This window comes from Oncorhynchus masou, chromosome 22 (genome assembly GCF_036934945.1).
Source record: "Oncorhynchus masou masou isolate Uvic2021 chromosome 22, UVic_Omas_1.1, whole genome shotgun sequence".
NCBI classification, from domain to species: Eukaryota; Metazoa; Chordata; class Actinopteri; order Salmoniformes; family Salmonidae; genus Oncorhynchus; species Oncorhynchus masou.
The window spans coordinates 17,542,342-17,555,150 of NC_088233.1; the positions used below are offsets into that span (position 1 = coordinate 17,542,342).

Genomic DNA, 12,809 nt, shown 5'->3' on the forward strand with positions numbered 1-12,809 from the left:
TACGCCGCCGTAATAGTTAAGTGAAATGACAACAAACCTCAAAAGCAATGTGTTACTAAAAGTAAGAACACCTTTGTAGTTTAGAGAAATCTGATGACAAGTCCACCTCAGCAGCTGTGAGTAATTGTGGCTTACTTACAGCAATTACATACAAATGTCAAATGGAAAGGGCTTGCCGTGTGTCATAGGACCAGGCTGGATATCTTGTGACCCTGATTAAAAAGTCAGACAACTTCCCAGTTACAGAACACATGCTTTAAAATGGCTTACCTCAAATAAGTGTGTCATTCCAGATGAACTTAGACAACAAAGCGATCTATGAATGTTGTACAGAATTATAACGGGTTTTAATATTGAACAGCGACTTGGGGCTGTGCCACCCCACACACAAGAGCCCAAGCTAGATAGCTAGCCAGCCACTAGCTAGCCTTCCAACTTCTCTAGTGTTGTGAGAAATTCCCACTAATTCATAGCTGGCTGCAAACCAGCAGCACTAAAGTAAGAAGAATGTAAAAACTTTCTGAAAAGTATAGACATGAGTGTTAACAAAGCTACAATACTTTCTGGAAATAGTTTTTCTAGCTAACGTTACCACCCCCTTGCGCATCTTTTCCGTGGCATGCTGTCTGACGCATGTACAATAGTTAGCAAAAGCTAGCCATTTGCAGTGATCTTTGAACATTTAAAAATGTTACATTTAGCTAATGTAGTAGATTCTCGTGCACAACAAAACCAAATCAGAGAAAATAGCATGTGAAATACAGATATACCTGCAATTTCGAGGGGGCTGAGTTTTCCTGCGTTAAATCAGAAGAATCTGCCGGTTGTAAGTGCCGCAACAGCTCAATTTTTGCGGGCTGAGAGAACGGGCGTATTCATTAGGGAAACGGTTTATGATTTAAGAAGCAAACAGAGCAAAAAGAGAGTTTCTATTGGACACATTCAGGTAAATCCCTCCCCGTTTCGTTCCATTAGCTTACGTTTAAGAAACGTTTTGTAACAGAATTGCCTTAATGAATTGGCCCCAGGAAATGTGACGTCAGCATCCACCAAACGAGTCCACATTGTTGTATTTCACTGTTAGCAACTGCTTTATGGAAATTCATTTTCTTTGACATAAAACAAATATATAAAGTATAGTTTAATTCTAATTATCAAAAAAAAGCATAGGCCTATCATGATCAAAAATACGTCTGAGGTTTCATTCCCATATGAGTCGATTCAATCAAAAATATTTTACTTGATACCAACAGAGAACGCATTTACATTGCAGCACAAAATTAGAGCATAAGCCTGTAATAGAATGGACGTGACCGTAATAAGTGTTGCAATTAACTGAGCACTTAGCCTATGTCAACACAGGCAGCCCAATTCTGGGGTGCGTTCAGTTTGATTGAACGTTTGCTACTTTGCGTAACGGTTAGTACTGAACTACACGTTTCCCAAAACGTTACTGAACAGACTGAGTGAGGTATGTCTACTCCGTTTGGTGGGTGTGTCTTGAAGCAAAGAGTGATCCATTTGAAAGGGGAGCAGTGCATTTAACTGGTCGTTCAGAACAGCACCGTTGGTTTTGGTTGTTGAGTCAATTAGAACATGCCCATTTCAAGCTTATCCTTCTAAAAAATAAGAAGTTATTTCAGGAAATATTAAGGCAAGTTAGCTGGCTAACTGTATGGTCCTGCTCTGTAGTAAACCCATTAGAATTGAGCTGCCTGTGTAAACACAGCCTTAGAAAATCCAGGTCGAGAGCCACGCAGAATGGACTGGGATTTTACCATTAGCATTAGGTCCACATGCAGTTTGTCCTGATGTGGTAAAAGGTAGATTTTTCCTGATGTCCCACAGCTGTGTGTAATCTGTCTATAATCTGTTATGCAGTGAAAAAGCCAAGTTTTGCCATGACTTCACCCACCCCAGGTTTTAGGCTCACTAACCCACTGGAGTACTGACATATCCAGCCTAAATTGTAGGCTGCTGCCCACTAGAACATCACAAGGCAAAAAAAGACTGCAGTAGATTCCAAAAAATGTATATATTTTTTTAAAACTAGGCAAGTCCGTTATGAACAAATTCTTATTTTACAATGATGACTTACCAGGGAACTGTCGGTTAACTGCCTTGTTAACAACAGATTTTTACCTTGTCAGCATGGGGATTCAATCCAGCAACCTTTCGATAACTAGCCCAACACTCTAACCACCAGACTACTTGCAAAGACTGTAGCAGAGTGTTTTTGGGATGATTTTTAAATCACATAACACATAACTTAGTCACATAACATTGATAAACAGGATCTGTTACTCATTTTAGGTTTGTACAAATATTTGTCACAGATATGAAGGCCTGTTTTTTTTTTTACTTAAAAAAAAAATTGCACCGAACAAAAATATACAAAAGATTTTCCATATTTTTTCATTTTGATTTACAGGAGCAATTTGGGTTTTCAATAAGTCAGCTCATGGATTCGAACCAGCAACCTTGCGGTTCCTTGCCCAACATGCAAAACCAATAAGCTACCTGAGTTGCAATTCATATAAAGAAATCAGTCAATTGAAATACATTTATTAGGCTCAAATCTATGGATTTCACAATTGGGCACACATACCTTTAAAAAAAAGAGTAGGGGCGTGGATCAGAAAATCAGTCAGTATCTGGTGTGACCCCCATTTGCCTCATGCAGTGCGACATCTCCTTTGCATATAATTGATCAGGCTGTCGATTGTGGCCTTTGGAATGTTGTCACACTCCTCTTCAAATTGCTGTGAGAAGTTGCTGGATATTGGTGGGAACTGGAGCACGCTGTTGTGCACGTCAATTCAGAGCATCTCAAACATGCTCAATGAGTGACATGTCAGGTGAGTTTGCAGGCCATAGAACTACACAATTCCAGGAATTCTGTACAGATCCTTTCGACATGGGGCCGTGCATAATCATGCTGAAACATGAGATGGTGGTGGTTGAATGGCACGACAATGGGCCTCAGGAGCTCGTCACGGTATCTCTGTGCATTCACGACGCCATCCATGCTGTCTGCCACCTGCCCGGGATTTATCCGTGAAGAGCAGAATTCTTCAGCATGCCAGCGGCAAAGGTGAGCATTTGGCCACTGTAGTCAGTTACGATGCCTTACTGCAGTCAGGTCAAGACCCTGGTGAGGACGATGAGCACGCAGATAAGCTTCGCTGATGTTTTCTGACAGTTTGTGCAGACATTCTTTGGTTGTTTCATCAGCAGTCCGGGTGGCTGGTCTCAGACGATCCCTCAGGTGAATAAGCCGGATCTGGGCTGGCGTGGTTACACATGGTCTACAGTTGGGATACAGGTTGGACGTACTGCCAAATTGTCTAAAACGACGTTGGAGGCTGTTTATGGTAGAGAAATTAACAGCCAATAGTTCTGGTGGACATTCCTGAAGTTAGCATGCCAATTGCACCTTCCCTCAAAACCTGAGACGTTGCAAAGGAGAAACGCTCCCTAACAGGGATGTAAACAACTTGACTGTCCTTTCTGTGTTAAAGTAATGGTAATGATTTTGCCCTTGCTTATTTGAGCGGTTCTTGCCATAATATGTACTTGGTCTTTTACCAAATAGGGCTCTCTTCTGTATACCACCCCAACCTTGTCACAACACCATTGTCTCAAACACATTAAGAAGGAAAGAAATTCCACGAATGAACTTTTAAGGCACACCTGTTAATTGAAATGCATTCCATGTGACTATATCATGAAGCTGGTTGAGAGAATGCTCAAAGGGTGCAAAGCTGTCAAGGTAAAGGGTGGCTACTTTGAAGAATCTCAAATATATTTTGATTTGTATAACACTTTTGGTTGCTACATGAGTCCATGTGTTATGTCATAGTTTTGATGTATTCACTCTTATTCTACAATGTAGAAAATAGTAAGAAGGAAAACCCCTTGACTGAGTGGGTGTCCTAACATTTGACTGGTACTGTATATTTCATACTGGAAACTAATTGGGGAGAAGTTTCAATTAGCACCAGAATGTGACCCTTCCCAATGTATCCTATGACGTGCATGTATGTGTGCAATGCAACTGTTAAACCAGATTAATTTACATACAGAGTCAACAGAATGGTGTATTTATACCTCAAGCATCACTGTCTGAGTCACAACTAAAGAACAGACAGAGGATTCAACATAAAACAGGACATCAGATGCGTGTATAATGCTGCCATCTAGTGTGTGTACACACACACACACACACACACACACACACACACACACACACACACACACACACACACACACACACACACACACACACACACATCAAATAATAGCACTAGCCAGTAATATCAATAGTAATAGCTGGAGACTAAATACAAGAAAAAAATGTATTTATTCAAATTACATCATGAGTGCTTTGCTTGGTTAGTTGATGTGGTTGAGAACACATCTGTCAGCCCCATTTTCTGGTTCGGCCATTGTCTGTCTAACAATGCCAGACCGATATTAGAGCCCAGTCAGAAGTTTCCAGAAAACACACAACCATATCTCATCTAAAGGAATTAGTCCTCTTCACTGTATCTGATGGTCACCTAGTTCACACACAGGGATCCACGTCTGAAAAAAATAAATAACAAGTTAGTAAAACCCATATACATAAAAATTAAAAAAACATTTCAATATGGCTCCCGAGTGGCACAGCGGTCTAAGGCACTGCGTCTCAGTGCAAGAGGCATCACTACAGTTCCTGGTTCCATTCCAGGCTGTAACACATTCGGGCGTGATTGGGAGTCCCATAGGGCGGCACACAATTGGCCCAGTGTCGTCTGGGTTTGGCCGGGGTAGACCGTCATTGTAAATAAGAATTTGTTCTTAACTGACTTGCCTAGTTTGATATAACACGTCACGTAAATACGTTTGCTGAAATTCATGTAATGCCTTACAATATTAAATTGTAAAATGATGGCTATGACATTAGTCAAAGTTGATTCTAATTTGGCTTTGAAATTTATTTTTATGTATTGATCAATGGAGAAATGTTTTTGGGCCACCAAGCCAAAACTTTGGCAGTGATAATTTGATCTGTCATAGTGAGTAAAAAAAACAACAAAAAAACATTTTATTTCACCAAATTAACAAAAATAGCACGGTCAACATTTTTTCTCCCCATCTCACGTTGAAAAACAAAAACTAGTGCCTCCAGCTTAATTAAATAATGAAAACAAATTGCCTGAGATAACTAGGCTGTTTTTATTATTATTTAACTTTTAATCTATATATTTTTTTATTTTACCCCCCTTTTTTGATCTTGTCTCATAACTGCAAATCCCTAAAGGGCTCGGGAGAGGCAAAAATTGAGTTATGCGTCCTCCTAAACATGACCCGCCTAACCGCACTCCTAAAGAAGGTAGCCAGCCGAACCAATGCGTTGGAGAAAACACTGTTCAACTGGCAGTCGAGGTCAGCCTGCAGGCACCCGGCCGGCCACAAGGAGTTGCTAGGGCGAGATGAGCTAAGTAAAGCTCCCCGGCCAAACTCTCCCCTAACCCGGACGACGCTGGGCCAATTGTGTGACATAGCCCGGGAATGAACCCGGGTCTGTAGTAACGCCTCTAGCACTGCGATGCAGTGCCTTAGTGGCCTCCCGAGTGGTGCAGCGGTCTATTTAAACAACAATACAGTACCAGTCAAAAGTTGACACACCTACTCATGCAAGGGTTTTTCCTTTATTTTTAATATTTTCTTCATTGTAGAAAAATAGTGAAGATATCAAAACAATTAAAATAAACATATGGAATCATGTAGTAACAAGAAAAAAAAGTTAAACAAATCAATACGTTTTATATTTGAGATTCTTCAAAGCAACCATCCATTGCCTTGACAGCTTTGCAAACTTGTAGATTGTGGAGGCCAGGTCATCTGATGCAGCTCTCCATGCTTCTTGGTCAAATAGCCCTGACAAAGCCTGGAGGTGTGTGTTGGGTCATTGTCTGGTTGTAAAACAAATTATAGTGGGACTAAGCGCAAACCAGATGGGATGGCGTGTCGCTGCAGAATGCTGGGGTAGCCATGCTGGTTAAGTGTGTCTTGAATTCTAAATAAATCACTGACAGTGTCACCAGCAAAGCACCTTCATGCTTCATAGTGGGAACCACACATGTGAAGATCATCCTTTCACCTACTCAGTGTCTAGCAAAAGACACAGCGGTTGGAACCAAAAATCTCAAATTTGGACTCAGACGAAAGGACAGATTTCCACTGGGTTAATGTTCATTGCTTGCGTTTCTTGGCCCAAGCAAGTCGTTTCTTTTTGATACTTTAGTAGTGGTTTCTTTGTAGCAATTTGACCATGGAAGGCCTGATTTACGCAGTCTCCTCTGAACAGCTGATGTTGAGATGTGTCTGTTACTTGAACTCTGAAGCATTTATTTGGGCTGCAATCGGAGGTGCAGTTAACTCTAATGAACTTATCCTCTGCAGCAGAGCTAACTCTGGGTCTTCCTTTCCTGTGGCGGTGCTAAGAGCCAGTTTCTTCATAGTGCTTTCAAAGTTCTTTGAAATTTTCCACATTGACTGACCTTCATGTCTTAAAGTACAAGGCACAACTGTTAATTGAAATGCATTCCAGGTGACTACCTCATGAAGCTGGTTGAGAGAATGCCTAGAGTGTACAAAGCTGTCATCAAAGCAAAGGTTGGCTACTTGAAGAATCTGAAATCTTTTTTGATTTGTTTAACACTTTTTGGTTACTACATGATTCCATATGTGTTATTTCATTGTGTTGATGTATTCACTATTCTACAATGTAGAAAATAGTAAAAATAAGAGAACTCCTGGAATGAGTAGGTGTGTCCACTTTTGACTGGTACTGTATATCAATAACTACATGTGAAAATATTTTAAAATGCATTAAAATACATTTCCGAAACATTTAACATATTTTGTTATATTCTTTTACATATGTTGGAATGTATTTAAAATGTTTTAAATATATTACATGCATCCTAAATAATGTGGTAAAAATATATTGCAATTGTTTTTCTTTTTTTGTATGGGAAAATCTGACAGATCCATCTGCAACAATCACAGCTGTTTTATGAAGATTAGAGATGCTCTCACCCATGGGGTTGGCAGTGGAGTCCGCCAGCACAGAGGCAGTATTCCCTCGGCCCCTCCACATCCCAGGACAGCATGTCCATCAGCAAGTTAGGGTGGCTGTTGCACGCGTCACCCTTATCCGGCCTGGGCTGGCACACTGGGAAGAGCAGCTCTGCAACCACCATGAGAAGGACAGAGAGAGAGAGGTGGGGAAGCAGAGGAGATGAGGATCGTAAGAGGGGGGACAAGGGTTGAAGAAAGCATAATAGACAAGGAAGGGGAATGCATGAACCTCATAGGAAAGAATGAAGTGGGTACAGGCTGGGCTCTAATTTGCAACAGTATTGGTCACATATGCTCCTAAATATTTAGCTGTGCGGTGTAGTGCACCTGGAATGCTGATTTGGTAGCCTAGAAAAATATTCATCCAGATAATATATTAAATGACAAAATGTGTCGTTGGCAGCAAGCAAAGTTGTTACATTTGTGTTTCATGTCTGTCTCATACAAATAAGCGACATAAGAGGCCTCTTAGGGTCCCGTGCCCACTAGGGGACCCCCCCCCCATTATTTTTACAAATATGGTAGTGCATCAGCAGTTTTACTTGTGTTATATCAGTCACTCAATTAGCCCATGTCAGCTAAAATTTTTAGATTGCTAGGTCTAACCAGCTATCTAAAAATGTTAGCTGACATGGGCTAATTAACAACCAGGCACCCAGGGCACTTGCACAGGTGGTCTGACCTGCAGGGGGCCCCCATTCAGTTTGTTAGTCACCCAGATATATGAACATGGCATTAAGTCAAGGCAAAAGGTGTGGAACTGCAGGAAAATGTATTTTCTCCACTGCCAGGACAACTCATCACAATAAAAAAAAAATGTCTACCTCTGTTTAGCGCAAAAATCACAATGAGAGCCAACAACTGACCACTTACGCAATGTGGACGTTTACGCTCATTCTTCAAAATAAAGGCCTGAAACTACATCTAAAGGCTGTAGACACCTTAGGGAAGCCACAGAAAAAGAAATCTGGTTGATATCCCTTTTAATGGGCAATAGGGATGCATAGAAAGACAGGGGTTTCAAAAGAGTCACTTCCTGATTAGATTTTTCACAGGATTTTGCCTGCAATATCAGTTCTGTTATACTCACAGACAATATTTTTTACAGTTTTTGAAACTTTAGTGTTTTCTATCCTAAGCTGTCAATTATATGCATATTCTAGCATCTGGTCCTGAGAAATAGGCTGTTTACTTTGGGAACGTTATTTTTTATTTTTTAGAATCATGGGTACAGGAGAGAAATAGGACCAGTAAGCAACAGAATATTTTAACACAAACAATACCTTGAACAATTAATTCAATGGATAGGTTTGTGTTTGACCATATACCTTTGAGAACGGCACAGCAGTGTTTTGGCTTACAGTCACTCTGGTACTGACAGATGCTGCCTGCATTGCCCTTGGCGGCATTCTCAGTGCACTGTCCCCACACACACATCTGGTCTGAACAACACTCTTCATCCTTTGTGCAGGTCTAAAAAACAACACATTAGTAATGGTCATAGTTTTTGTGATTGGAACAAGCTGGGAATCAGAGACATAATCTAGACCAGGGATGGCCCGCAGACCAATTGGAGTGTAGTGATGTGGGTACGCAGACCCACAAGCCACTGCTGACCCTCATTAGTAGTTCTGATTTTTTGTGGCCCCCACCCCTATCAAAGATGCCCATCCCTGATCTAGAACTTCACACGATCTGGAGTATCATCAGAAGTACACAACTAACTTGGGTTCATTGCATTTGTTTACATCCCTTTCGTTTCCATTTCTCAACTCAATGTAAGGCTGAATTTTGACTCAGGATTGGGATGAAAATAAGATGTTAATCCCAAAAAAAAGACTCACCATATCAACGTCTTTGCAGGGGAGGCACTTGGAGCTTACTATCTCATATAGGCAGTAACTGTTCTTACCACAATCTTCATCAAGCATGCATTCCTGGTAAGAGAAATCACATTCAGACAGGACCAACCAGCATCCACATAACACACCATCCAACCCCCCTCCCACACAGGTACACCTATATTCCCTGTTTTATTAACCTGTCCAATTTCCCAACATTTGTTTTCATCCAAATGCTTTGCTCATTAAGGGATGTGCATAGACCTTTACATTGAGTACAGATGGATTGAATGGCTAAAAATCAAGAAATTCCAGTTAAATGGTGTTCTTGTTACAGACTGAACACTGGCCCTCCATCGGCCTGAGGAAACGGCTTCTGCCAAAAATCAGTCATCTAAACCTCGTGATTAACTTTATCTCTTCGTGCTATGTGGAGTCGGATAAACTCAGCAGGCTTACAAAAACAACATACTTTGTCAGAGAGCTCCCAAAGTCTGTCAGCCTTGAGCACTTGGCTACTGAGAATGGAGACCTGACGGGTCTGTGGATATGCCTAACACGGTCTTCTCCCACACCTAGCAACATGAGAATACAGCATTTCACTACACAAACAGTACCCGATTCACTTGCCATGAATAAACCTGAACCCTTTATTGTTTCATAACATTGGCTGTGTGTGGTGTGCACCATCATTACCTAATTATTTCCATTGTGGGAAGTCAAGATGTGAGCATACACAGTGTATTATGATGTGTTTTTGTTTCAATCTCTTTTACACTCCATTAAACCACAAAGACATGTACTGTATCAAATAACAGGCAGGATCAAACACACATCCCCGCCTTCCATCTCCATGGCAGCCTGGACTAGTCTAGACAGATGCGGGTTGTGTCACTAACAGCAGTCTGGCAACCATCAACAGTAAGAATTTCCTTCACCCGCGTACCACTCAAATCCATCTCAGCCAACCCCTTAGCTCACATGAAGTAACAATACATATCTAGGATATAGCTTCTTGCTTTATAATGTTCTTATTTCTTGTGTGTTTTTGTTCTACCTTCTGTAATTATTTTGTGATTATTACTGCATTGTTGAGTTTGGAGTTTGCAATGAAGGCATTTCACTGTACTTGTGCACGTGACATTAAAACAGAAGAAATATCTCTGCAAAAGCGTCAGTAAAAAAAATGCTTCTCAGTCCACCAGACGGGATAACTCAGTGTTGGGGGACTGGAGGAGACACTGGGGAAGACATGCTGCTCACCAACCCTAATACCCTGTAATTCTGTTGATAAAGCACAGATGTTTAGGCATCATACTGTGCATAGGGCTGCTCTTTTTTCCCAAAGCAGAACATTTTCCCCCACTAAATATTTAACCAAACTCATCTCTGTGGAGCAGCCCACACAGCAGCAAAATTAAGTAGACACAAGTTTCAAAAAAAGTAAAATGACCCAAGTGCAAGTCATTTGAGGTTTCCAGCAGGCTGTTTCCATGCATTTTTTATGTCTATTAATTCAACCACATTCTGTAATGATGCCAGGAAAGGCAAAAGATCAAAACACTGCCATAAAATCTCCAATGGTGAAACAGCCTGTGGAATAATGGCTTAATATTGGTGTACTCATGTTTTTTTAAAGTGTAAAGTAAATGGCCACCTCTTTAAAATACACTATGATCTCATTCATTATAAAAGGACAGACAATCTATTCACAAAGTTGTAAAGCGTTCCTGCAGTAGCTGATAAATGACTTGGAAAAGAACACTGGTTTGAAACTGGGGCAACAGGATACATTGTTTCAGTCTCAAAACAAAATGACTGTACCCAGTTCCCTCCTTCCTTCCTTGCATAATGAGCTGTTCGATGAGGAAAAGGTGAAACAACAAAAGAGCAGAGAAAATAGGCAATGGTAGAACAGCTGGGTTTAAGTTATTCAACAGGCTTCACCTTAGATAGAAAGGAGTCTCTAGGCTCTCATTTGTTTTAGAGGAATAGCAATTGACTTAATTATTGTCTTGATGCTCCACCTCAATAAACTTACTTAGCTATATCACATAGTATCCAAACAATACATATCATCAGGTTTGGGATCAATTGCACTTCAATTCCAGCATATTCAGGAGATAAAACTTTGATAACTTTGACCTAAAAATTCCCTGAGATAATATTGAAACATCTAAGGTTTTAATTACGATACACGTCCTCTAGCGTGGGGACGAGGTTATGGAGTGTGAGACAGAGAGATCACATCTGTGTAGTCATCAGTGACTAACTCGGTTTCTTCAACTGTCATACCCTACTATGGTCTCACCTCATTCCATCTGGCTATTATTCAACATATACAAACATCCTTGTCTGAATAGAATAACTGTCATGGGATTGTTCTGATGATCAGTACCCAGCTGTTTGCAGACGTGGAAGCTGAAACACCTCTTACTTCAAACTGGTTTGCATTAAACTCCTTGCAATCCTTTTTTCAGCACCTAACAAATCAAAAAATATATATAATACAAACTCACATGATCATCTTCGTTCCATTGGCCATTGATCTTGATATGGGTCTGGAAGTGAGTCCCCCCTGTTCTGTTGTCCATTTCCTAGAAGAGAAACCAGATACTTTCCTTGTCAGAAAACATTTAATGCCAAAATAACCAACCATTGTTGTCTGATCTCCCTCTAGAATATAAAACATCCAGATAAAATGTACATGTTGATGACTTGTGACATGCATCCACACCATCTTGCATCATTACCTCACCCTGTTTGTAGTGCACCTACCTTGTCAATCCTCTCCGCCATGTAAACAGTGTGGTTACTGTTGTCCCTATATGTACTGGTCTCATTGTGGTAGTTTGGAAGCAAATCCTGTATATTAAGCAATGATTTGGCACTCTCATTGACCATCTATGAGAAAAAGTGATAAACATTAAAATTGTGAGCGCATCTTGTTTGTTCCACAGTTCATATCTCTGGTTCTATGATAGACCATGCAACATACAATTTAAATCCTTTAATTTATTAAATAGCACTTAAAGTACAATACAGACATAGAGTACATTCATATTTACCAACAACTGATGTGTGTGGGGGGGTGGGGGGGGGGGGAACAGTAGACTACAAGGAAAGCAGGCTACAGGCTATTAATCAGGTATAATAAACACACAGCCTGGCTCTACCCATGGCCACAACGTCAAACGTTTCCCTGGAATTAAAAACCTATTGTAAATAGTCTGCTATTAAAAATAATTAAAGGATAGTTGTAAATAGTCTATTGAATTACAGTGTATTATTACATAGAGCTGAATGGAACATGTACCTGATCCACAGCCTCCTCCAGTACGTGCTGCGTGTCCTCCATCAACATCTCCACCTCTCGGAACATTTCGTTTAGAGTCGCATGACCTCCATTCAAATGGTCCTCGAAACTAACACCAGTTATCGAGATGTCCGGGATGGTCTTCGGGCTCGAGATTCCATTCACTAAACACAAATAAAAAGTAAACGCTGCAACCTGCATCATCCTCGTGGTGGGACCAGACATACTTGTATCATCAGCATGCAAAGACGCTGACGCACACAAAGCACAGCTGTTTTATTTGGAAACTCAAAAGGGAAAAAATAAACCGGAAAAAGAATCATGGTATTTTTAACGGGATCTATGGTAAGTATAAAGCCAAAGTTTTGGATCCAGAATGTAATGTATTATCTAAATGGTTATTGGGATTCTGAGGATTCTGATTCTATTGTTTCTGCTGCTTCTATTGATGGTGATGATAATTAAAAATGTCCCTTAATCAGCACATTTTCTTACCTTAAGTATATTGTCTTTGGATGTTA

The 12,809-nt window shown here is 40.5% G+C and overlaps 2 protein-coding genes across 3 annotated transcripts in view; both read right to left on the reverse strand.

Moving 5' to 3' along the window:
* Positions 1-861, reverse strand: part of LOC135509106 (fatty acyl-CoA reductase 1-like) — a 47,034-nt gene extending 46,173 nt beyond the window's left edge. The window contains exons 1-2 of one of the 2 annotated variants that reach the window (XM_064929454.1): positions 771-861; positions 271-316 (exon numbers count right to left, since the gene is read on the reverse strand). The gene's annotated coding sequence lies outside the window, so the exon portion shown is untranslated. The remainder of the gene's footprint in view (positions 1-270; positions 317-770) is intronic. The other variant, XM_064929453.1, reaches the window with a different exon arrangement.
* Positions 862-4,344: 3,483 nt separating this feature from the next.
* On the reverse strand, positions 4,345-12,566 carry dkk3b (dickkopf WNT signaling pathway inhibitor 3b). The gene is made up of 7 exons (XM_064929456.1): positions 12,289-12,566; positions 11,751-11,876; positions 11,492-11,569; positions 8,976-9,068; positions 8,460-8,604; positions 7,090-7,240; positions 4,345-4,587 (listed from the first exon to the last, which is right to left on the reverse strand). The coding sequence occupies exons 1-7, from the start codon at positions 12,511-12,513 to the stop codon at positions 4,563-4,565; spliced, it is 843 nt and encodes a 280-aa protein (XP_064785528.1). The 5' UTR covers positions 12,514-12,566; the 3' UTR covers positions 4,345-4,562.
* Between the last annotated feature and the right edge of the window lie 243 nt (positions 12,567-12,809).

Bases quoted from the DNA above. Each gene is read 5' to 3' on its own strand.
- dkk3b (XM_064929456.1), bottom strand. From the start codon at position 12,513: ATGTCTGGTCCCACCACGAGGATGATGCAGGTTGCAGCGTTTACTTTT. The intron at 11,877-12,288 runs GTACATGTTCCA...TTTTTCTCATAG, and splicing joins TGGAGGAGGCTGTGGATCAG to ATGGTCAATGAGAGTGCCAA. The intron at 11,570-11,750 runs GTAGGTGCACTA...TTTCTCTTCTAG, and splicing joins TGGCGGAGAGGATTGACAAG to GAAATGGACAACAGAACAGG.